The 23,636-nt window shown below is 40.6% G+C and overlaps 1 protein-coding gene across 2 annotated transcripts in view; it reads right to left on the reverse strand.

The window, feature by feature from the left end:
• Positions 1-18,856: 18,856 nt before the first annotated feature.
• HPCAL1 (hippocalcin like 1) overlaps positions 18,857-23,636 on the reverse strand; it is a 109,031-nt gene continuing 104,251 nt past the window's right edge. For both annotated transcript variants that reach the window (XM_060787702.2, XM_060787712.2), the window contains exons 3-4: positions 23,115-23,220; positions 18,857-20,000 (exon numbers count right to left, since the gene is read on the reverse strand). In XM_060787702.2, coding sequence (XP_060643685.1) covers positions 19,903-20,000; positions 23,115-23,220 — 204 coding nt within the window. In that variant the 3' untranslated portion in view covers positions 18,857-19,902. The remainder of the gene's footprint in view (positions 20,001-23,114; positions 23,221-23,636) is intronic.

Raw genomic sequence — 23,636 nt, forward strand, 5'->3', positions numbered from 1 at the left:
ACCTTCCACAGATGAGGCCCCTTCTACACAGATGAATAAAATTGTGGGATTTTCTGCCGTGATATTCTGGGTAATATGGCTGTGTGGAAGGGCCCTTAGACGCACCTTGGCTTGACTTTCAAACTGCTCGGTGACTTCTGCTGTGAGAGAACAGAAGCCCGCTGTTGCCCCTCCACAGTTTTCTCTAAAAAGGTCTTTTTAAATCCTCCTCCCTCACTATTCTCTTCAAGCTGTCCTTACTTTCTAAAATCTATGACTCTGCCCTTTTCAATTTCTCCCAGCGATTCTCCGCAGAATCTCTTCCAAGAAATCCTTAGAAAGAAAATTGTGCCAGTTCCTAGTGGCCTAATAACAGGCACAAAAGAGCAACTGTGAATACAAAACAGTTCCAGGGGAGTTCCTAGCCATTACGGATGAGTGGTTTTTTGACTGTTCATTTTTAATACTGTTAATATTTAATTCTATTTTAATGTTTGTACATTTTTAGGTTTTAAATGATGTTGTATGGCTTTTGTTGTAAGCCACCTTGAGTCTTTTTTTAAAGAAAAAAGTGGGATATAAAGAAAATAATAACTAATACAATAAGGTAAAGATAGTCCCCTGACATTAAGTCCAGTCATGTCTGACTCTGGGGTGTGGTGCTCATCTCCATTTCTAAGCCGAAGAGCCAGCGTTGTCCGTAGACACCTCCAAGGTCATGTGGCCGGCATGACTGCATGGAGCACCGTTACCTTCCCACCGGAGCGGTACCTATTGATCTACTCACATTTGCATGTTTTCGAACTGTTAGGTTGGCAGAAGCTAGAGCTGACAGCGGCAGCTCACGCTGCTCCCCGGAATCGAACCTGAGACCTTTCGATCAACAAGCTCAGCAGCTCAGTGCTTTAACCCACTGCGCCACCGGGGGCTCCCAACTAATACTATAGATCTAGGTTAACTTGGCACCAGAAAACAAAATCTCTACCCACACATCTCTTTGATGCTATAGGAACACAATGCATAACCTTTTAAATTGTGAAAGTGCATCACAAAAAAACCAGAGTTTCCAAGAAAACACTGTTTTTGTAGTGTGTCCATCTGGATCAGGGTGGCTTGGCCAGGAAGAGACTGGAGGGTTTCAAGAGTGATCTTTCACTTTATAATTTTTAGAATTTGTGTTATATAACTAACATATCCCAAAACAAATGCATATGTTATCATGGTTGGAAGGCTTATTGGCAGCCAGGGAAGGGAGAGGGGAGGTTGGATCGTTGTTGTTGCTACTGCTTGTTGCTGTTGGGTGTGGGGTGGAAGAAAGGGTTTGGAGCCAGAGGAAAGGAGTTTTGGATAATGGAGGAAGACAAGGCAGAAGGGAAGATTTTGAGAGAAGAATGGTTTGGAGCCAGAGAAGAGAGAGAAAGAAGGAAAAGTTTGTTTGGGAGGCGGAGGGAGGGTGAAATTAATCAAGTCATTTCTGGAAACTTCTTTTTTGCTCACCACTAAAGCTTTGCTATTTTTTATTGGGGTCTCTCCCTTTTTTTCTGGGATCTATATTTTGAACATGTCCTAACAGTCCTGTTCCAAAGAAGGAAAAGTGTGTTTGGGAGGGAGGGAGAGGGTGAAATTAATAAAGTAATCTCTGGAAACTTCTTTTTTACTCACATGTCCTAACATGTTGAAATTTGGTGTGCTAACAGAGGAGGATGTGTATCCTCCTCTGTTAGCAGTATATCAAGTTTCATCAAGATAGGTGGAAAAATGAGGGAGGGAGAAGGCCCTAGATTTTGCCCAGTGCCTTCTCAAACACTTCTTATAATGAGTTTCCCATTTTCTTTTCATATAATCATTGAATCATTGAATCATAGAGTTGGAAGAGACCACATGGACCATCTAGTCCAACTCCTTGTAGGAAAAGCACAATCAAAGCAGATGGTCATCCAGGGCCCTTCCACACAGCCATATAACCCAGAATATCAAGGCAGATAATCCACAATATCTGCTTTGAACTGGATTATTTGAGTCCACACTGCCATATAATCCAGTTCAATATACAGCTGTGTGGAAGGGGCCCCAGCCTCTATTCAAAAGCCTCCAAAGAATGAGCCTCCACCACACTCCAAGGCACTGAGGCCTCTTCTACACTGCAATATAGAATCCAGATTATCTGCTTTGAACTAGATTGTATGGCAGTGCAGACTCATACAATCCAGTTCATAGCAGATAATCTGGGATCAAATCCTAGAATATAGAGCAGTGTAGATCCAGCCTCTGTAAAACTACAACTCCAAGAATTCCACAGCATTGAGACATGGTAGTCGAAGTGATGTCCAAGTGCATTCATTCTCCAGTGTAGATGCACACCTCCAATGCCTGAAGTTAAAGCAATTCACAAGATTAAGGGAGCAGTTCCCCACTTTGCCACTAGATGGCAGCAATGCCACAAACAAATGTCTTGTTCCTTTCGAAACTAGGAGCAAAGTATCTGGGACTCATTTGCCATGTTTTATAGTGCTATTATTCCACTTTATCTGCCATGGACGCATCCTATGGAATGGTGGGATTTGTCTTGTAGGGAACGGCATATACAATTCTCAGCCCGAGAGCTCCTTTAAGCATTTCTGACCAAACTACACATTCTAGGATTCTTTAGGATACAGCTATGTATTTAAAGTGGAATATCTAATGCACTGATTGGTGTGAATGGCCAGTAAACATATATATCAGTATTTTTTTTTAAATTAAGCAATCCATGAAATTAAAAGCATTAAGAGGCAGAGCATTAAAATGCAATATTAAAAGCCCATTGAGGCCACTTTTTCAAGCTTGTTGAAATTGCCTTACTTTTCACTTTCCCAATGGAAAAGTCTTCTTGTGGAGAGAAAAAGTGAGATAGAAATAATAATATTTTTTCCGTGTCAGGAGCGACTTGAGAAACTGCAAGTCGCTTCTGGTGTGAGCGAATTAGCCGTCCGCAAGGACGTTGCCCAGGGGACACACGAATGTTTGACCATCCTATGGGAGGCTTCTCTCATGTCCCTGCATGAGAAGCTGGGGCTGACAGATGGGAATTCACCGCGTCTTGTGGATTTGAACCGCCGACCTTCAGGTCAGCAGTTCAGCTGGCAGAACTTGCACCACTGTGGTGAGTTAATATAACATGAAAATAAGTATCTTTGGATTTGTTCAGCAGCTCTGAAATTTGCTCTGCTAAAATAAGCAGGATCTAACAAATTAAAGTAATGGCTCTGCTAAGAAGCCCCTGCATGAGAAGCTGGGGCTGACAGATGGGAGCTTACCCTGCTCCCCGGCAGAGGCAGCCCTAGGTAATTTTCAACGGTAAGCAAACAGTATTTTGCCTCCCCCCCCCCCAAACAATCATTGATATATATTTTCTGTTCATCGTGGGAGTTCTGTGTGCCATATTTGGTTCAATTCCATCATTGGTGGAGTTCAGAATGCTCTTTGATTGTAGGTGAACTATACATCCCAGTAACTACAACTCACATATGTCAAGGTCTATTTTCCCCCAAGAACATCTCAAGAGCGCCCCTGGGCAAAATCAACTATACTGCAAATGCTTACTTTGCGTAATGGGTTGAGCCGCCCCTGCTTCCCGGATTCAAACTGCCAACCTTTTGGTCAGCAGTCCTGCCAGCACAAGGGTTTAACCCATTGTACCACTGGGGGCTCAATATGAATACTAATACTAATAGAAAAAGGAGGAGGAGGAGGAAAGGAGCTGTCCAAGTTATCCTAAGAAAGGAGTTCCAAAATTTGGGAACAAACACTGAGAAGGCTCTCTCCTTGGTTCCCACCAACTCTGAATGCATCTACAATGTAAAATTAATACAGTTTGACACCACTTTGTCATGGCCATGGCTCAACGCTATGGAACCCTGGGACTTGTAGTTTTTTGAAATACTAGCCCTCTGGCAAAGAAAGCTAAATACTTTTGTAAAACGACAACTCTCATGATTCCATAGCATTTACCCATGGCGGTGTCAAACTGCACTAATTCTACATGCAGAAACATCCTGAAAAATGTTGTTTTTTAAAAAAAAATATATTTTTAAAAGAATTAATTAATGTGTAAGCCACTGAACTCACTGTGTTCAATCTTCCTGAGTCTGGCTTGTGAGAGTAAAGGAAGAAAGAGAGTGATGTGTGCCACCTAGAGCACATTGGAGAAAAGGCAGGATTGAAACAGCAAAAGAGTACCTAAGGCTCACTTTTGTGTCCCTCCAACTTCCATGGAAAAGTTGCTGGGTGCCCACTTTGCTTTCTTCTCAGTGTCCCATGAAATTTTTGTCTTTTGGCTGCTTAAATCTATGCTGATGTTTTATTTGCCTGGGTTGTGATGGCTGATGCTTTAAGCCATGGCAGTAAAAGTGGGGTCAACCTGCATTAATTATGCCCTTAAAATTGTGCTGTTTTATAGTGTTCCTAAAGGCATTGTCCACAGACTTTAGGAATTAAAGTAAATCAAAACTCCAGTTTAACTCCTAAGACAGAAACTGGATGGAGCAACAGAGGACACAAATACATTTTAAGGCACAAACAAATCTCTGATTTAGCTCAACTCAATGGGCCATATTTCTTTAAAACAACACCAGATTATTACAATCCCCTGATAATCTGTAGAATGAATGCAGCCTCTATTTAGGGTGCAGCTGTTTAATCTGGAAAGCCAAATATTAAGCAACATTATTGTCAGTTTGGAGCGAGAGATCGGCTCCTGAAACTCTTCAAGCCAGGGATTCAAATTTAACCCCTGATTCTGATGGCTTATTAAATATATGTTGTGGCAAATATCTCCAAAGCCCTGCATGGGGCGAACATTATGTACGGAAACTTGAAGATTCCGGCTTAGATCTAGTGCGTGGAAAAATTATGCACGAAATATTTCAAGTTATTCATGTTTTGTTTGCCAACTGCTTGTCTAGGGATTACTTCATCCATCTGTAGAAGTGTGATTTTGGGGGAAAGAAAGAAAATGAGATTCATGAAGAAGCCACTAGCTGCATTAATACACAATGTGCCATTCTGCGTTTAGGAAAAGGCAAAAGTTGGTGTGGGCTTTCTAGATATGAAAAATGAAGAAGGAAAGCAATGTGTTGCATTGAGAAACGCAATAAATACCCTCAGGTTTGCCTCTAGGAACATCAAGAAAAATGTAGCTCTGAATATTGGGGCTGATGAATATTATCCAGTTTGCATTCCTACTTATTTATCCATTTTTATTATAGTGTGGGGTTGAAGCAAGTTGTGTCGTTCTGTAGCAATAGTCCTCTGTTTAAAATCAGTGAAATGGGTCAGAGTGCATAGACCTCAGGTTGTTTGTGGTTTCCAAAGACTACAGAGCCTATCTATCTATCTATCTATCTATCTATCTATCTATCTATCTCTATCTATAAGTGTGTGTGTGTGTGTGTGTGGCTTGTGCAATCTGGGTAAACTGCAATCCATTTCAGTGTCCTGGAATTTTGATCCGTTTTTCAGGAGCCTCCCAAATTTGGGAGGACAAAAATCTGTTTCCATTCCGGGAAGCTATTTGATCTATTTGTGGCAATGGGGGGACTTCCCACAGGTTCTCTTTCTTGTCATTTTAGGCATCATTTGTCCTTGTATCCTTCATTAAGACCTGGATTAAATGCATCAGAGTTAAGATACCACTCTTTCTGCAATCCTTTCCCTTCTGTCTGTAGAGGCGACCAGGTTTAATGCTTTATTAGAGCTGTTTCTACTATAGAGGAGAAAGGAGCTGAAGGCGTCTGCGTGTTGTCTCCCTGCAGCAAGTAGTTTTCCAAGGCATTTTAAGGAGGCTTCCCATTTCCCAGGGAAGAAAGAGGAATTGACCTGGAGGTATCTTACCCTGGGCTTCCTTTAAAAAGCCCTCTCTTTTTCTTGATTTGGAGGTGCTGGAGTGGTGCCTTTTCTCCCCTGGCACACTTCCTTCTATCTATTTCTGATATTTGTATACCACCCTTCTCAACCCTGAAGGGGACTCAGGGCATTTCACAGTGGCTGCCTCTCTCCCTGCACTCCATTTGTAACCAAAAGCAGCCAGTTTTCGAAGTATCCATTGGCCATAAACATCAAAAGAGCTTCAAGACTGAGATCAAACCATGAGTGTAAAGACAAAGATCCATCCAAAGGAAAAGTGTTCTTACCATACATCAAGACAACCACTGACCGCATAGGGAAGATGATGAAGAAACACAATGTACAAACTATCTGCAGACCCACTAAGAACATCCAACAAATGGACATGGACAAGAGGGGTCCTCTCACTTCTGCAGGAGTCTACCGTATACCATGCAGCTCTGGACAAGTCTACATAGGTAAAGGTAAAGGTTGTCCCCTGACATTAAGTCCAGTCGTGTCCGACTCTGGGGTGTGCTGCTCATCTCCATTTCTAAGTCAAAGAGCTGGCGTTGTCCATAGACACCTCCAAGGTCATGTGGCCAGCATGACAGCATGGAGCACCGTTACCTTCCTGCCGGAGCAGTGCCTATTGATCTACTCACATTTGCATGTTTTCGAACTGCTAGGTTGGCAGAAGCTGGGGCTGACAGTGGAAGCTCACGCTGCTCCCCGGATTCGAGCCTGTGACCTTTCGGTCAACAAGCTCAGCATCTCAGCATCTCAACTGGGGGCTCCCTAAGTCTACATAGGGACCACCAAATGCAGCAGCATTGCCTAAACACAAACCAAGGAACATGAAAGGCACTGCAGACTAACTCAACCTGGGAAGCCATCCATAGCAAAGCATGTGATGAACCAACCTGAACACAGCATATTATTTGAGAACACAGAAATGCTGGACCACTCTAACAACCACCATGTCAGACTACACAGAGAAGCCATTGAAATCCACAAGCATGTGGACAATTTCAACAAAAAGGAGGAAACCATGAAAATGAACAAAATCTGGCTAGCAGTATTTAAAAAACCCTCTAAAATCAGGACAGTAAATAAAGAGCAACACTCAAAAAATAGGGTAATTCCAGACAAGAATCAATCAGGGCCAGCTAACACCTCCCAACAAAGGATCCCCCTGGGCAGGACCAGCCAGGCTTTGAAGCTTGCAAGGCCATTAAATGCTAATCAAACTGACCAATTGCAATATCCATACCTGCCTTAAGTAGACAAGAATTGTTTCTCCCACCCTGGATATTCCACAGATATATAAACCTCACTTGCCTAGTTTCCAACAGACTTCACAACCTCTGAGGATGCCTGCCATAGATGTGGGCAAAACTCAGGAGAGAATGCTTCTGGAACATGGCCATACAGCTCGGAAAACTCAAAGCAACCCAGAGATTCTGGCCATGAAAGCCTTTGACATCACATTTGTTGGGATTGTCGACCAATCAATTTCCTCTTTCCCTCCAGTCTCCTTTCTTCTGTCAGGATGGACAATATAATGGACTAGAAAAGAAAGGGAAGAAACTAGGGGTGGGGGATCCCCTCATCTTTTCCTCATAAACCTTTTCCTTGCAAGTGGGGAGAGGAGGGAATGAATTATGGAATACTTTAATTTAGAAGATGAACAAAATGTTCACTGTATCTTTACTTTCCCCAAATGATTTCTAAAACCTTTATAACACGAAGATTTTTGTAATCCTGTATAAAGTATTAGGTGATTGCAATTTCTGGCCTCGCTTTTCCTTTTAATAGTTCTGTTTGGATGAGTGATTTATGTTTGCTGCGGAGGACTAAAGGAGATAAAATGTCTTTGTTTTACTACTGTTGATGGCTTTCCCCTATTTTTATTGGGGGGTTTTTATGTTCCCCATAAATTTACAAAAACAAATACATTGCAAACATTTTAGGGCAGAGCTTTCCAAACTCTGTGTTGTGACACATTAGCATGTTAGCTGCAGCGTGTAGGTGTGTTGAGCAAATGTAACAAAAAACCTCTGAGGCCCCTTCTACACTGCCATATAATCCAGATTATCTTTTTTGAACTGGATTATATGAGCCTACATTGCCATATAATCCAGTTCAAATCAGATAATCTGGGTTTTATATGGCAGTGTAAGAAGGGGCCTGAGCCTATGGTTAGGTGGATCTGTAATTGGTTAAGTGATTGAACCCAGAGGGTGATTCTCCCCAGTGCTTCCTTTTCATCTGGGAAAGAAGTGATGAGTGGAGTGCCATAAGCGAGGCTCTGTCCTGGGCCCGGTCCTGTTCGACAACTTTATTAATGACTTAGATGAAGGGTTAGAAGGCAGGATCATCAAGTTTGCAGATGACACCAAATTGGGAGGGATAGTCAATGCCCCAGAAGACAGGAGCAGAATTCAAAATCATCTTAACAGATTGGAGAAATGGGGCAAAACTAACAAAAAGAAGTTCAACAATGACAAATGCAAGATGCTCCACTTAGGCAGAAAAAATGAAAGACAAAGATACAGAATGGGGGACACCTGACTTGAAAGCAGTACATGTGAAAAAGATCTTGGAGTCCTCATGGGGAGGAAGGTGAATATGTGGCAGCTTAAAAAGCCAATGGGATTTTGGCCTGCATCAATAGGAGTATGGTATCTAGATCCAGGGAAGTAATGCTACCCCTCTATTCCGCCTTGGTTAGACCACACCTGGAATACTGTGTCCAATTCTGGGCACGCAATTGAAGGGAGATGTTGACAAGCTGGAATGTGTCCAGAGGAGGGTGACTAAAATGATAAAGGGTCTGGAGAACAAGCCCTATGAGAAGAGGCTTAAAGAGCTGGGCATGTTTAGCCTGAAGAAGAGAACGCTGAGAGGAGATATGATGGCCATATGTGAGAGGAAGTCATAGGGAGGAGGGAGCAAGCTTGTTTTCTGCTGCCCTGGAGACTAGGACACAGAACAATGGCTACAGGAAAGGAGATTCCACCTGAACATGAGGAAGAACTTCCTGACTGTGAGAGCTGTTCAGCAGTTGAACTCTCTCCCTTAGAGTGTGGTGGAGGCTCCTTCTTTGGATGCTTTTAAGCAGAGGCTGGATGGCCATCTGTCAGGGGTGCTTTGAATGTGATTTTCCTGCTTCTTGGCAAGGAGTTGGGCTGGATGCCCCATGAAGTCTTCTTGCTGGGTAAGTGGGCTTATTAATAAAATACCCCCTCATAAATGTACAGCAGAGTAACTTCTCAGCAGCAGCATGACCCAGCACCAGTAACCCAAAGTGACAAAAAGAACAAAAACACAGACCCCAATGTTATATCGTCTTTAGGAGGTTTTTCTTTAGAGCGAAATAATATGGTTGCAATATTTACAAGAACATTGTTTCCATAACACAAATAAAATTCAGCTTCATACACGAGGCCTTCTCATAACGAGGCCTATCTCACACTGTGATGCCTTCTCACAGACTGAGATCTCTCTCCCATGGAGGTTTACCTCAGACTAAGGGCTACTAAGCTACAGTCACATCTGCTTATATAGAACTGCAGCTTTTGCTGAGTCACTGCATCCATTTAACCCTTTCAGTGCTTGACTCACATTTTTGTAATTAAAAATACCTAGTTAATTTTTAATATTTCTAACAGTCTCTTTCAACTCTAGGATTCTTTGTGAAATAGGCATTTGAACATCATGGGACGTGTCTCTTGTTTGTTGGTTTGCTTGGTGGATTCCATTTAATGCTCCACATTTTTTATTCTTTGGCTTTTCTAGTCAACCAGGGACCTATACTGCCATGTATGTATATATGTACGAGCGTATATATGTGTACATGCACTGACCTTTTGTGCATTTAAACCTCTGACCCAGCACTATACAGGTTACTCACTGGTGAAATGCAATCAGCACTGGAGTGAAAAGCATTCATTATTTAACATTGTCTGATAACACAATACAGCTGTATTACAACCAGGAATTAAGATTACCTTCTCAAGTATTTGGGTAAGGCATTTGAAAGAAGTATATGCAAATACATACAGTTCAACAAATGGAGTACAACTTATCCATTTAAAATAGGCGTTGGCTATTTTGCCTCATAATTCACTAGCATTCTGGCTCGCCTCAGTTGAAAACATATATTGCCCGAGAGGTCCAGTACAACAGAGCTCTTGTTATGTTCTGAAAAAAATTGCAAAGCTATACTGGACTCAGCGTGGGTTACGTTTTCTTCTATCTCACTTATATTTGGCCTCAAGACAAAGATCCACTGTAGATAATAAATCAAAATGACCACTTAACAACCTTCTGGCTTGGAAGGACCCAGAAAAACAATCTAAATGATACATTATGCATTGTTTATTTTATAGGTGTGTAATGAATATTTTAAACGTCATATTTCTCAGATGCGTGGGAATGGATTAAAGGACACGAGGCTCCGCTGTTGAATCATTCATGCAGCTCTTGGCATCTGTGACCCATAAGCTACCCTTGTGCTCTGGCTTTCAACGCTGCCTGCACCTTTCACCACCCCACTGAGAGGCAAAAGAACATTGGTTGGGGTTTTCAGATACAGGGCTCTTAAAGGCACAAGATCACGTCTGGTATCTGGAGAGCAATACTTCAATTAAATATTATTTTGTTATTTTCCAAACAGGATGTGAAACTTAAACAATTTGGTGGAATTGCCAAATTTTTGGTTTTCATGTGTTGTCTCCAAGTGGAAGACAAGGAGGCAAATTCTTTAGTTTTGATGGATTCCATTCCCAGAAGGAGGAAAAGGGTTCCTGTGCATATCTCGAGCTCAGCCAGTATTGCAGAAGCTTGCTACAGTTTACAAAGCTTGATTTCTTGATTATCAGTAGAAATGAGATTGAGAGAATAAATGGAATAGATTGAGGGAAGTAATAGTTCCATTCTACAAGCCATCCCGAGTCCCTTCGGAGATAAGGCGGTAGGGTAGAAGACTATATTATTATTATTATTATTATTATTATTATTATTATTATTAAATTTTGTGTTATTGTTGTTGTTGTTACTCTGCTTTGGTCAGACTTCATCTGGAGTGACACTGTGTCCAGTTCTGGGCATCACAATTCAAGAAGGATACCAACAAGTTGAAATGTGTTCAAGGGAGGGCAACCAAAATGGTCAAAGGCACAAAAACCAAGTCCCTTTAGGGAGACAGAGCGGAATATGAATAAAGTTTTTTTTATTATTACTAGCTGTCCCCTGCCACGCATTGCTGTGGTCCAGTCTGTGTATATGTGCTTTGTGTATATATATATTTGTGTATATGTGTTTATATGTGTGTGTTTGTGTGTGTGTGTGGTTTTGCACATGTATTGTAATGTATTTTTTATTTTTTTGGCTGTTTAAGTCTCTTCCACTGTGTTTTTCACAGATCACTCGTTGGCCTGATAAGTGTATTGTGCCCAAATTTGGTGTCAATTCGTCCAGTGGTTTTTGAGTTATGTTAATCCCACAAACTATCATTACATTTTTATTTATATAGATGATGATGATGGTTATTATTATTATTATTATTATTATTATTACTACTACTATGAGGAGCAGCTTGGGTGGTTGTATGTTAAGCTTGGAGAAGAGAGGGCTGAGAAGGGACATGATAGCCACATTTAAATATTTGAAAGGATGTCACAAATTTGGGAGCAAATTTATTTCTTTTGCTCTAGTGATTAGGATATGGAGAGATGTATTTAAATTGCAGGAGAAGTAACTCCAGCTAATGTGTTCAACATCAGAATATATTACCTTGGAGTGTGGTGAAGTCTGCTTTGGAGGTTTTTAAACAGAGGTTGGATGGCCAATTGGTCATCTATCAGGAGTGCTTTGATGGTCTGTTTCTGTGTGGCAGAATGAGGTTGGAGTGGATGACCTTTGTGGTCTTTTTCAACTCTGTGATTCTATGGAAAGACGATTTGAAAGAAGTGGGTTTTGAAGAGGTGTTGGGCATGAAGGGAGAAAGATGGCAGCATCTTAAGGTTTGTCTACACCACCAAAATTACAACATCACCCGTTGTAATTCAGATTACTCAACCCCGGAACTGCCTTGAATTCCTCCTATTTAACACCATATTGCACCATATTGGGCAGGCTCTGGTGATAGTGCTGTGCTTGTCTCCTCTAGCTCCTAGCTGACTGCTGGCACGTAGGGTTGCAGCTGCTGATGCCCTGCTGCCATTGTCCTGGGATGAGCCTGCCACTGCCAGCCTCAAGTTGCCATAGCTATTCTCACTTGGGCAAAGAGGGCTGCAGCCAGGTCAGTGGTTGAAACAGGATCTAGTCAAAGAGATGAGGAGGAAGAATGATCTTCCACTCATTTACTTATGACTAAGCCACCCCTCCGCAGCCCTGAGCGTGGATTGTGGCATCCACAAAAATTAAAAGGGATCTGTAGTCCTGCACATATAAACAAAAACTGAGAAGTTTGCCATACCAGCAACCTGACCCATCTCCCCCCCCCCCCCCAAGATTGTACAAATGGAGCAAACACACTGCAACAGACTGGATTTTCCTGGAGTTTTTGGTATATCACACTGAACACTAAAAGAAGTGTTATGACTGCTAAAGGAGTCATGTGAGTCAGGATCAAGGCAGCTCCAAGATGGGTACGATTTATTTGCTCATGTAGACAGGCCTTTTGTGAGTCTGTAAGACCTTCCACCAGCCTACACTCTTTAGGACAGTGGTATCAAACCAGTAGGCCCTCCAGATATTTTGGACTTTAGTCCCAGAATTTGTGGCCATTGGACAAGCTAGCTAGGGCTTCTGGGAGTTGGAGGCACAAACATCTGGGGAGTCACAAGTTTGACACCCCTGCTTTAGGGTGTCATGGGTATTGCTTCACTTACTTTGAAAGGTGGTAGGCAAGTCACCCCTTCTGTTTTGTGGGTTCCTCCTGCCTATTCTTCTGAGTTGAGTTCTGGACCCCTGGTTTCAAATTCTGGCCTGAGAGGCATTCAATCCATTCATTGCGGCAAACTCAGGTTGTGTCATCAGAACAGACATTGCCGATGTTCTCCTTTGCCATTTCCAGCCCAAATGTCCCAAGTGAATTCATGCTTGTGCAAACACATCAAGCAAGAGAGTGCAAGGTTGTCAGCGGATTTTATTAGAAGAGTGGCTGCAGGCGAATGCTATTTTAATTGGCAAAGCGTTGTCAGTTTTAATTGCCCTCTTCCCTTATGAAATTGAGACCCTCTGTGCTAAAAGCCAGTGCATTGGTGGTGAGCCATGGCATTGTACAAGCTGTCCTAATTACTTCGTAGGTTCTGATTGTTCTCAAACATAACGTGCCTTCCAGACTATTTATTATATGGCAAGCTTATCTATTTATCTGTGTCTGTGGCTTGACTCACACTTGATGCCTCACAGCTGTGCGACCTGACTCAGTCGCAAAGGGAGATGAAGGTCCTACATGTCATGTTTGCTCCAGGTTGGTTCATTGATACATACAGGGCACCACAATGATGCGGTCATGGAGAGCATACATGGGGAAAACAGCTAAGCTTTGTAGAAGTGGGCCCAGTAGAGTCTACAATTTTTCAGGTGCTTTTCAAGCTTTGATTCTATGTAATTTACTATTAGGAGAAAATTCAGATGTTTACAGTGTGCTCATAGTTGGGAATCAGGAAGGGGGCAGGCCGGGGGTTGCTAAAGTATACCTATTTAACAGGAGCTTAGTTTGCAAGGAAAATAATGAAATACAGAAGACTCCCAGGCCCCTTTTACTCTGCCAGATAATCCAGGTTATCAAAGCAGAAAATCCATATTATCTGATTTGAACTGGATATTAGTCCAGACTGCCATACAATCCAGTTCAAAACAGATAATCTGGATTTTATATGGCAGTGTAGATGGGGGCTCAGTTAACCAGCACCCATGGGTGAATGCCAGATAACTGTAGTTCATGGTTGCTTACTATTAATTAATGCTATACCCCATACCATATCATACTATACCTTACCATACACTCTGTTTTGACTTTATAATAATACCGAAACACAGCAATTAAAAGCAAATAAAGACAAATTTAATATAGCACAATTTTGCTGTTTACTATATTATAAAAATATTTTTTAATCTAAAAAATAAGGTACAATATTATTTTTAAAAAATCTATTTTGCTGGTTGCTTAAGAGTTCCAGTTGCTTGAGTTCTAGGTAACTGAGACTCCTTCTACACTGCCATATAAAATCCACATTATCTTCTTTGAACTGGATTATATGGCAGCGTAGATTAAGATAATCCAGTTCAAAGATAATGTGGACTTTCTGCTTTGATAACCTAGATTATCTGGCAGTGTAGAAGGGGCCTGAGGGCCTACTGTATTTAAATACTTCTCTATATACAAAAAAAATCATAGATATAACTGAATGATTCAGACACAACTGGAGAACCCATCAGATATTGATCTTCATTCTGACCTTCAAGGCCTAAATTCTAGTATGACTACAAGATTTAATCTACGCAATATTGTATTGGTTCTGCATCTCAAATTTTGTCATGAGGAATCAACCACATGGGGGGCAGAGAGGGGGCCAGATTCGTTCTACAGGCTAGTCATCCTGCATTCAGAAGACTCCTTAAAAACACTGGGAGGTTCTGGGGTCTGGCTGCTCTATAGTGGTAGGGGAACCACATAGTGGCTTCTGCCATGTGAGTCTCTTTCTGACATTCTTTGCACCCATTCTTTGCACCCATTCTTTGCACCCATCCAAGAAGTAGGCCGAACACCTGGGCTATTACTGCTTGAGTAGCTGGTCTTGACGCCTGAATCCATGCCCTATGCTAGGTCAGTTCTTCTCACCTGTGGCTTATTTAGTTCCAAATTATATCCTGGCATGTCTTTCTGTTGTGCTTTGCTCTTTCCTGACAGCTCCAACATCAATAGAAGAGAATTGTATCATTGGTTTTATCTTTGGTGCTCATTTACTGGTTAGAGTGTCATTACACTATATGACGCCCTCGTCCACAGGTTTGATATCCAGCTTCATTGAACTTTGTTTCTAAAAATATCCCCTTTAGTCTCTAAATCCTTCAGTGTGATTCTATTGTACACTTCTGGCCCAAGTCTTGTCAAAATAGTAGAGTTGCTTTTATCTACTGTTTCATATATCCATAGCAAGGGTCTTAAAAATATCCCCAATATACTGCTCCATCTCCCCAACATAGGTTTACTTGCAGATCATCTCTGCTCTCAATTTAGGGACTTGCATTTAACATTTGGTAATAGTATGATAGCTGGGGCCCTTACTTACTTAGGCAATCCCTCATACTCCAAGTGTAGTGTCCTGGCGGTGGGTCTGCAGGTGACTGTGGAGCCCTATTCTTGATCTGCATCTTCTCCCACAGTGAGGGCATTGGTTTCCAGACGGAAGGCAGTCCTGGTCGTAGTTGGCTTGATGCGCCTTCCTCTTGGCACATTTCTCTCTTTCGCCCTCCATTCGTGCCTCTTCAAATTCTACAGCACTGCTGGTCACAGCTGACCTCCAACTGGAGCACTCAAGCAGGGACCCTACGCTAGTTGCGCAGCACAGGTTTGAATTAATGAAGGGAACACATAACACATGCACGAGTAAGTGGAGCAAGTGAAAGACGCAGCTGGGAGAGGACAGCAGTGAAGTAATTTAACTCAGGTACGACAGGAGAAGAGTGAAGTAATGTAACAGTTATTTAATGTTAAATTATAAAGAGCAGCTTACAAAGACTTTAAATGGGATAGAAATGAGCTATCTGTGCCCTTCTTTTTATCCTTCCTTCCATTGGTCGTATTTCCCCCCTCCTTTTTATCATTCTTTCCATTGCAACAACTCCGCTGCAGCTGTTTCTCACGCAGCATTCACTTGAGCACGTGTTCTCCTAATTCAGACCCGCGTTGTGCAAGCAGCGTAGCGTAGGGTCCCAGCTATCCTACTATTGCTGGACCTTCCTCTAACATACAGTTTTAAGTCCTGTAGGATGGCTTGCTTATCTGAAATTCTATTTAACTGGTTTGGAAGCTGAAATGCTCAATTTGAGCAAGGGTTAGGCTGCACTTGATCATGTGCAGGTGCAATCCCTGAACAAATCCCTTTACTTTGTGATATGCATGAGATTGTTTTTGTATTTATACACTGAAATCTGTGGGTCCTTTTAATTGCAACCAAATACATTCGTCAACAGATGGTGCTCTCTAATGTCATATTTATGTAGGGCCACTCTCCCTCACCCAGAAGAGCTGGTCTTCTCTGTTCCGCAAAGTTCCGAGGAAGTTCCTGTATGCTTAACATACTTACATATATCTGCCAGCTATTCATTTCTTCTGTATGTGGCATTTCTGAAGCTGTGATAATTGTTGTATAGTATTTTTTTGTTTTTTAAAATGATGTGAATTTAGTAGTTATAAGACTACTACTTAAAATTACTACTTTTCAGTAGCATTGTGTGAGAGGTTCTGGAGCAAAGAGAATAAAGATTTCTAGTTCACCTTTGACAATTTGAATTTATTTGCCAGTTTGGAACTATAAAGAAAGATGCTGTGACATCCCAATAAATTTCTGTTATTAATCTTTTTAAAATGTATGCAACGACTTTCCTCAAGGTATCTTACAACAAATTGCAAACAACACCGTACAAAGAAGTAAGAAAATTTCCTGATGATACAACTTCTGCTTTTAGATTTCTTCATTGTTTATGTGCATCCTTTTATGTTTAGCCTTGAGACATGGCGTGCTTACATTTTAATCTTGTAGGATTAAAGTTTCTTTTTTTCAAGTTCAAATGTTGTCATTGTTTTTTTGTGCCAATATGTAAATGCAATTTGAATTCAGGACAGTGGGATTGATCGACAATGGCTCCTGAAGATGGAAGGACCCCTTCTCTTTGCAGAATGTTTTTCATTGTTTCACTACATGCATACATTTTCCTCAAATTATATTTTTCCCCCAGTAAGCCATGATTTTTCCAGACTCATCCAAAGTAAGATAGCCTCAGTTTGTTGGAAATAGCAACTTTCTTCAAGCCTCCACTAGTTATTTGTTATGTATATAATTGCTTATTGTATTGAATATGTGTGTGATACGCAATTTTCCTTGTTGTTGGAGGGACTGCAGACTATGTGATCAGATCTGGGACTGCCCTAAGGACTCAGACTCCTTTTTTGGAAGTCAGTGTGTGTGTTTGCATCAGAAGCCTTACAGGACAGTTTAGAAATCTGTAGAAACAGAATGCTTTAGAGAAGAGACTCTATTAGACTCTCAGATGTTTTAGACTATTGACAGTTGAGATTCTAAGAAAGATGCCCTCTGTTACCTGCACAGAGAAACTACTTCAAAACCTATCTGTAACTGGATTGATAAGCAAAGTACCTGTATGCTGAATACAGGTTTATTTTCTTTATTTTTAAAGAAACCTACTTATTTTTGTCTCTTGAGAGAATGATTTAAACAAAGATGTTTTAAGGAAGAGTATTTTTTTTTGGGGGGGGGGATTTCAACTAAAATAGCACTTCTGAAACTCTGCTATATATGTGCAATGGCATATCATTTTCCCTAATAGTTCAAAGAGATATCCTGCCACCATCTCAAGCATCGTTGGTGGGGACGAGGGAAAGGGCTTTCTTGGTGGTGGCCCCTTGCCTCTGGAACGCCATTCCTAGGGAACTAAGTCAGGCGCCATCATTCTCCTCTTTCTAGAAGGACTTGAAGACCTGGTCTTCAAGACTTCAAGACCAGGCCTGATGCCCCTGGCCCAATGTCCCTGGACCCTAGTAAAGGTCCCAACTAGCACTTGTTCATTCCCTCACTCCTCCTCCACGTCGACACTTGTTTCCGGCCTAGACCTTTCTCATCAAAATTGCAAGAAGGCCCTGAAAAAAGTAGTCCCAGGCCCTGCCCTAGCCCCCTAAATCAGGTCCACTTCCGGCACTTTATTTGTTCCCTTGGCATCATTACTTCTATTAGGAACTCTGAACAGCCCTTTCAATCCTGTCCTGGCCCACATATTAGTAGGGTGTTTGCACAATGGTTTATAAATTGGTTTGTTTTTAATGCATAGGATTGTTGTTAATAGATTATATTTATGTTTTTAATGGCTACTCTGTATGTTTTATGTTGTCTGTGGAAACCGCCCGCTAACCACCGAGGGGAGAAAGGGCAGTATATAAATAACGTTATTATTATTATTATTATTTCTAGGTATCTCAGTTGAACAGCTTAGAAACCTAATTGCCTTGCAAGAATGCTAGTGGATATTTACCACTAAGGAGAAGGTTGACTCAAGCGAGTTTTTAACTCTTCTCAGGAGACTCCTGGTTTTCCTAAATGGTTATGAATATAATTTTCAAAAGGTTTTGTGACCAGTGGGTTTTCAAAAGGTTATGCTCTCAACGACGTCATGCCTTTCCAAAAGGTTGTGGATATTCACATTTTCCAAAACAGTTTAAGCATTTTGGATTCTATTGAGAGTACATGCTTGATCTGTTCTAGGACCCATGTGTCTGTATTTTGGGGTAGTCCATGGTATCTGCAAAAAATCTTCCAGAACCACTCTTTGGATGAGTTAATTCCACTAACCTTCATCAGCCTTCTTCACTGACTGGCTTTAACATCAATGCAAAGAAAGTGGAAATACTATGGAATAAGATGTCTTGATGGATATTCAGTGATCCTAAGGCTCTTATCAACTGCTACACGTTTTGCCTTAAGGGACTACCATGACAAGTCCTCCCTAGTGTATGTAGCAACAACTGTACCTTGAATTCTTTTTCCCAGTTCATTCCTTGCCTGGCAAATCAGTCAGCCCCAGCATAAAAGAAAGAGGAAAGCCTTGGTTCACTCACTTGTCATTTAGAAATCCTAAAGATTAGTGGAAGATGGAGAAATCCTGTTTAGGTTAAGATTCATTGAGCATATAAATCTCTTTCACTGCTTGTTGGAAAGCAAATGTGTGATGGGCAAGAATCAGGTGATGAAAATATGAGACAGAGTGACAAGAAAATGAGTCTTTATTTCAATTGACGTTTCTTGGCATTAGGCAGTTATTAAATAACACTGGAATGCACAGGACTATTAACAGAGATGGACAGCAACAAAGTAGAAGGGCCATAGCAAGGGCATGTCAAATCACCTCACCTCACTCAAAAGCCAAGTCGAATGCTGCCGCCACAAAGCGTGGCACTTCGCCGAGAAGCACAGAAGCACGATTTTATTCCTTTTTCATTAACACAATAAAAGGACTCAATCAATCGACAGTAAAAACGAACAAAGTGTTGCCATTGGTAATTAAAACAGTGTTATATTCACAAACAGCTGGTCATGCAATGCCTTGATGGCAAGTTTGCTATGCATACATACGATAATTCTTTCTTTCGCTTTTAAAAAAGATCTAAATACCAGAAATCACTGACAACTACAAGAAATAAAGCATGAGTTCTACCTGATATATTAAATACGACCTAATATTAAAATTTTACTTCACCATATATATATAGTTTATGTATATAATATATATATTTATATATATTTAATAGAATGGAAAGACCATAAGTGCAAGCAATCTTCCTCTCAGAAAGGAATCTGGTATCATGCTGTTAAAAAATTCTACTAAATTTATTCCACGTTTCATAGTCATTTTCTGGGAGGCAAATGAGTTTGCCTTCCCTTTGCCATTTCTGTCTTGGGCACAAGACGTCTTCTAGGGGAACAGAAGAAAGTCATTCATTCATATTAACCAAGTGATGTGCAACAACTCCCCTTTAGCCTGCATGTAAACATACTTTTCAGTTATGTTAGATGTGTGAGGAAACAATAACATTACGGACAGAAGGGAGAAAAAAAGATGGAACTGTGGAAGATGGAGGAGGAGTTTCATCAATGTGTTGAGAGGAGTGAGACCACCTTTCACTTGGACACACAGACAATCTGGCAACGGAGTCTCATCCGCTAACCACCGAGGAATGGTTAAGAAGGCATCCATTTACGAGCAAAGCTTGAACAAGCCAGTAATTTTCTTTGCAAACTGTCCAGAGTTTAATTAGAACTGACTTGCGCTGCTTGGATCACATTGTAACAACCGCACGATAGAAGGATCACTCTTGGCACCTTTAATAAACTCTTCGAGAGATAGTTTACCTTGAAGGGAAACGGAGAAAGAGACAATTAAAAACATTCATCTTGCCAAAAACTGGCAGCCAAATGTAACTCATAAAAAGAAAATAAATCCTAATGACTTAAAGTTTTTTAAAAACCCATTCTCTTGCCAGATTACTTTTATGACAGTTCCAACATCTCCCAAACCTGGGAGAGTTTGGATAAAAGTCAAAGAAGTTTGCACTCCAAACTAAATACAATGGTACTAACAATATCTTCAGCTGCTCTCAATAATCTTTACTCCGAAGGAGTTGGCAGATAGTTTTCAGGAAGGGCTGTATAAGGAAATCTCGATTAATCCAGACTTCAAAACAACAATCAGAGAGAGACCCAGACAAGATTTGCATATCCTGTTACAAATCTGAATTGTTCAAGATAAATACAAAGCATATTTCATAGAACTGCCATCAAAGACATGATCCCTTGCTTCCTTGAACTGACAGTTAGCTGAGGTGTGAAGCTGCATAAACCAAGTGAATCCCAAGGAAATATACTTTTGAAATAAATACAGATTTTAAAATATTTGAAGCTAACAGCTCATCCACACTAACTGAAAAAACCCAAAATTTGTACCTCATTTTTTAAATTGTATACTGATTTTACAAACTGATTCAGGGCCCTTCCACACAGCCCTATATCCCAGAATATCAAGGCAGAAAATCCTACAATATCTGCTTTGAACTGGGTTATCTGAGTCCACACCCAGATAATGTGGGATTTTCTGCCTTGATATTCTGGGATACAGGGCTGTCTGGAGGGGCCCTCAGATAACCCAGTTCAAAGCAGATATTGTGGGATCTTCTGCCTTGATATTCTGGGATATAGGGCTGTGTGGAAGGGCCCTGGGGAGCGGGTATATAAAGCTTCTAATCCTGTCTGAGGACAGGAATTCACAGAAAACAGTGTGGAATACACAAAAAGTGTATGGGTCTCTAAAATAAAATTGGAAAGATCAAGAACAGAATTAGGGATTCTCTTGTCTTTTAAATAAGATGGATATTAAATCCAACTGTTCTTCCAAACTGATTTCTGGACTTCCATTGCAAAGATGTCTGCATAGAACACTTTATAGTCATGTTCATTACTTTCAAATGAAGACAGGTTTACCCATTACGAAGAACATAATGGCCTTGTTATTGACAGTTGCATCCTTGAGTTCTCCCCAAACCTCCCCATCAATTCCTAGAAAAAGCGTCGTAAAGATTTTCCCAGATATAACATTGCTGTGTTGAGACTTTCTCCGTCCTAATTTTGAATTCACAGATTACTCCTGTATGCCAAGTGGGCAGCCTTCTTGGATTTTGCAGTATCTGCTGAAATTTTCCATCAGATTTCTCTCTTCCCTGTAGATAAAGTGGCAGGCTTTGACCTTAGGGGGAAGGACATGGAGGGCTTGGATGCAAGCAGAAGTGAAGCTGAGGAGCATATCTTTGCTTACTTTGTTCCAGTCAAGAGCAATTTCATGCTGGTATGCTTGTATATTGACCCAGTTCCAAGTTCTAAACCCTTCCATGGGTGTAACTCTTGAGAGGTAATCATTACTTACTGCATTAGGTAGTGTTCTGCTTTCTAATACAAAACATATTAGAGAACCCCATAGCTCCAAAATATTTTTAAAAATCCAAAAAAGCAAACCTTGATTTTGCCACTCCATATAAGAGACACAATTTTACTACCCTGTTTCCCCAAAAATAAGACAGTGTCTTATGTTAATTTTTGCTCCCAAAGATGTTCTAGGTCATATTTTCAGGGAAGTTCTTATTTTTCTATGAAGATGAATTCACATTTATTGTTGAACAAAAAAAAATGAACATTTATTATATAGTGTACAGTAGATGTCAGAATACAATAAATATATTGACCCTCACACACGGCCACAAAAAATAAGGGCTATAAAGTACCTGGCTCCCACACTCTCTCTGGAGACTGTCATGATCTCCCGCAGAAGTTCCTGGATCTCTTGTACAGTAGGGACAGTATTGCAGCTTCTGGCCACCAGGGGGAGCATGCTTCCAAACAAAAACTTTGCTAGGTTTTACTTTCGGGGAGGCCTTATACTTAGCAATTCAGCAAAACCTCTACTAGATCTTATTTTCAGGGGATGTTTTATTTTCAGGGAAGCAGGGTACATGATTGTATATAACGACACTCGAGCATCTCTGGGGATCCCCAAACTAAATGCCAGTGAATGCCAAGGGCCTGCAATATTAAGGAGGCACAGAAAAAGAAAGTCCCATTTGGAACACCAATACCATTTGCATCTGGTTCTGTTAAGAGATTCACCTTTAAAATATTTGACAAATGAATATGACACATTCCAAGGCAATACTTAACCCAGTTTCAATTCCTTTTATGAGAAAAATCTCCATCCTGTTAATTTTGCCAAAGGGAAGATTGTTCACCTTATAGATGCATAGTAGTTTATATCTTATAAAAACCTGAAGAGGTAAAATAATTAGCACTTTTTGAATGTCGTTATTCTGAGCAAAGATGCTGAACGCTTATGAAATGGGAATGTTTTGATATGACTACATCTGGTGGAGAAATTTTCATTAAATATAATCACAGCTGTTGTGTTACATTCTTCCTGCGTTCTTTCCCATTTCTTCCTTCCTCCCCATTTCAACAATTACATTTGTGTGCGTTCTCTCATGTCATTTGAGGGCAAGAGTTTCACTAGGGCTTCACTCCAAAGTCCTCTCAAGATGAGATTATTCGCCTGTTGACTAGGGGCCTACTTTGTGCTCAGTCAGCAACTACAGTAGCTGACAAGAATTCAGATCTTGAGACTCGGTGAACTATTGCAAGTGCTGATTCCAAGGAGAGCAGTGAAGTGTCCACTTTCACTACTCTCTCTTCAATAAATGGAGAAAGGTAAAGATCAGGAATGATAAGGGAGTGCACATTTAAATGGCATATAATATTGGCTATTCGGACCTCAGTAGGTCACAATAGAATTTTATTTTTTAAAAAACTAAATCTTTTAAAAAAACCTTGGCCATGAATATTTCTTGACCCTAGATGAAGAAGCTATGTATACATATATGTCCAAGTGTCAGAAAAAACTATCATAGAGACTTGCTGGAAAAATCATACCATCATTGTTTGTGTCCATCTGTCTGAATATTTTGTCTGTTCGTTTCTCTGGAGTAGATTCATCCTCTGGCATTTTCATTACTGAAGACACCATTTTGTAGATTGCCTACAGAAAGATAGTATAAACAAACAAAAAGAAGAGTAATTAGACTTCATTGGGGCTACAGACCAAACATCAGACAGACTTTTAGAATTTTTTAATGGAAAAGGCTATGGAAAATAAATGCTAATCAAACTATTTGCTCATTATGCATTAAAATCCAAAACCTAGGCATGCACTCCTGTTTGCATAAAATATTATATGCACAAGCTGATAATAAAAGTTTGCATAAAATATTATACGCACTAGCTGATATAAAAGTTTGCACAAACAGAACAACAAACCTACATTTATGTAAATGTATGATATTTACATGATTTTGACTGTGTGTCCATGTGAATAGCCAAAGCTTTGAAAACATGAAGTCCACATGATGGACCATTTGTTTGTCCCCTTTTTTAGGTATAGTTCAGTGTGTGTGC

This window comes from Anolis sagrei, chromosome 1 (assembly GCF_037176765.1).
Source record: "Anolis sagrei isolate rAnoSag1 chromosome 1, rAnoSag1.mat, whole genome shotgun sequence".
Classification (NCBI taxonomy): Eukaryota; Metazoa; Chordata; class Lepidosauria; order Squamata; family Dactyloidae; genus Anolis; species Anolis sagrei.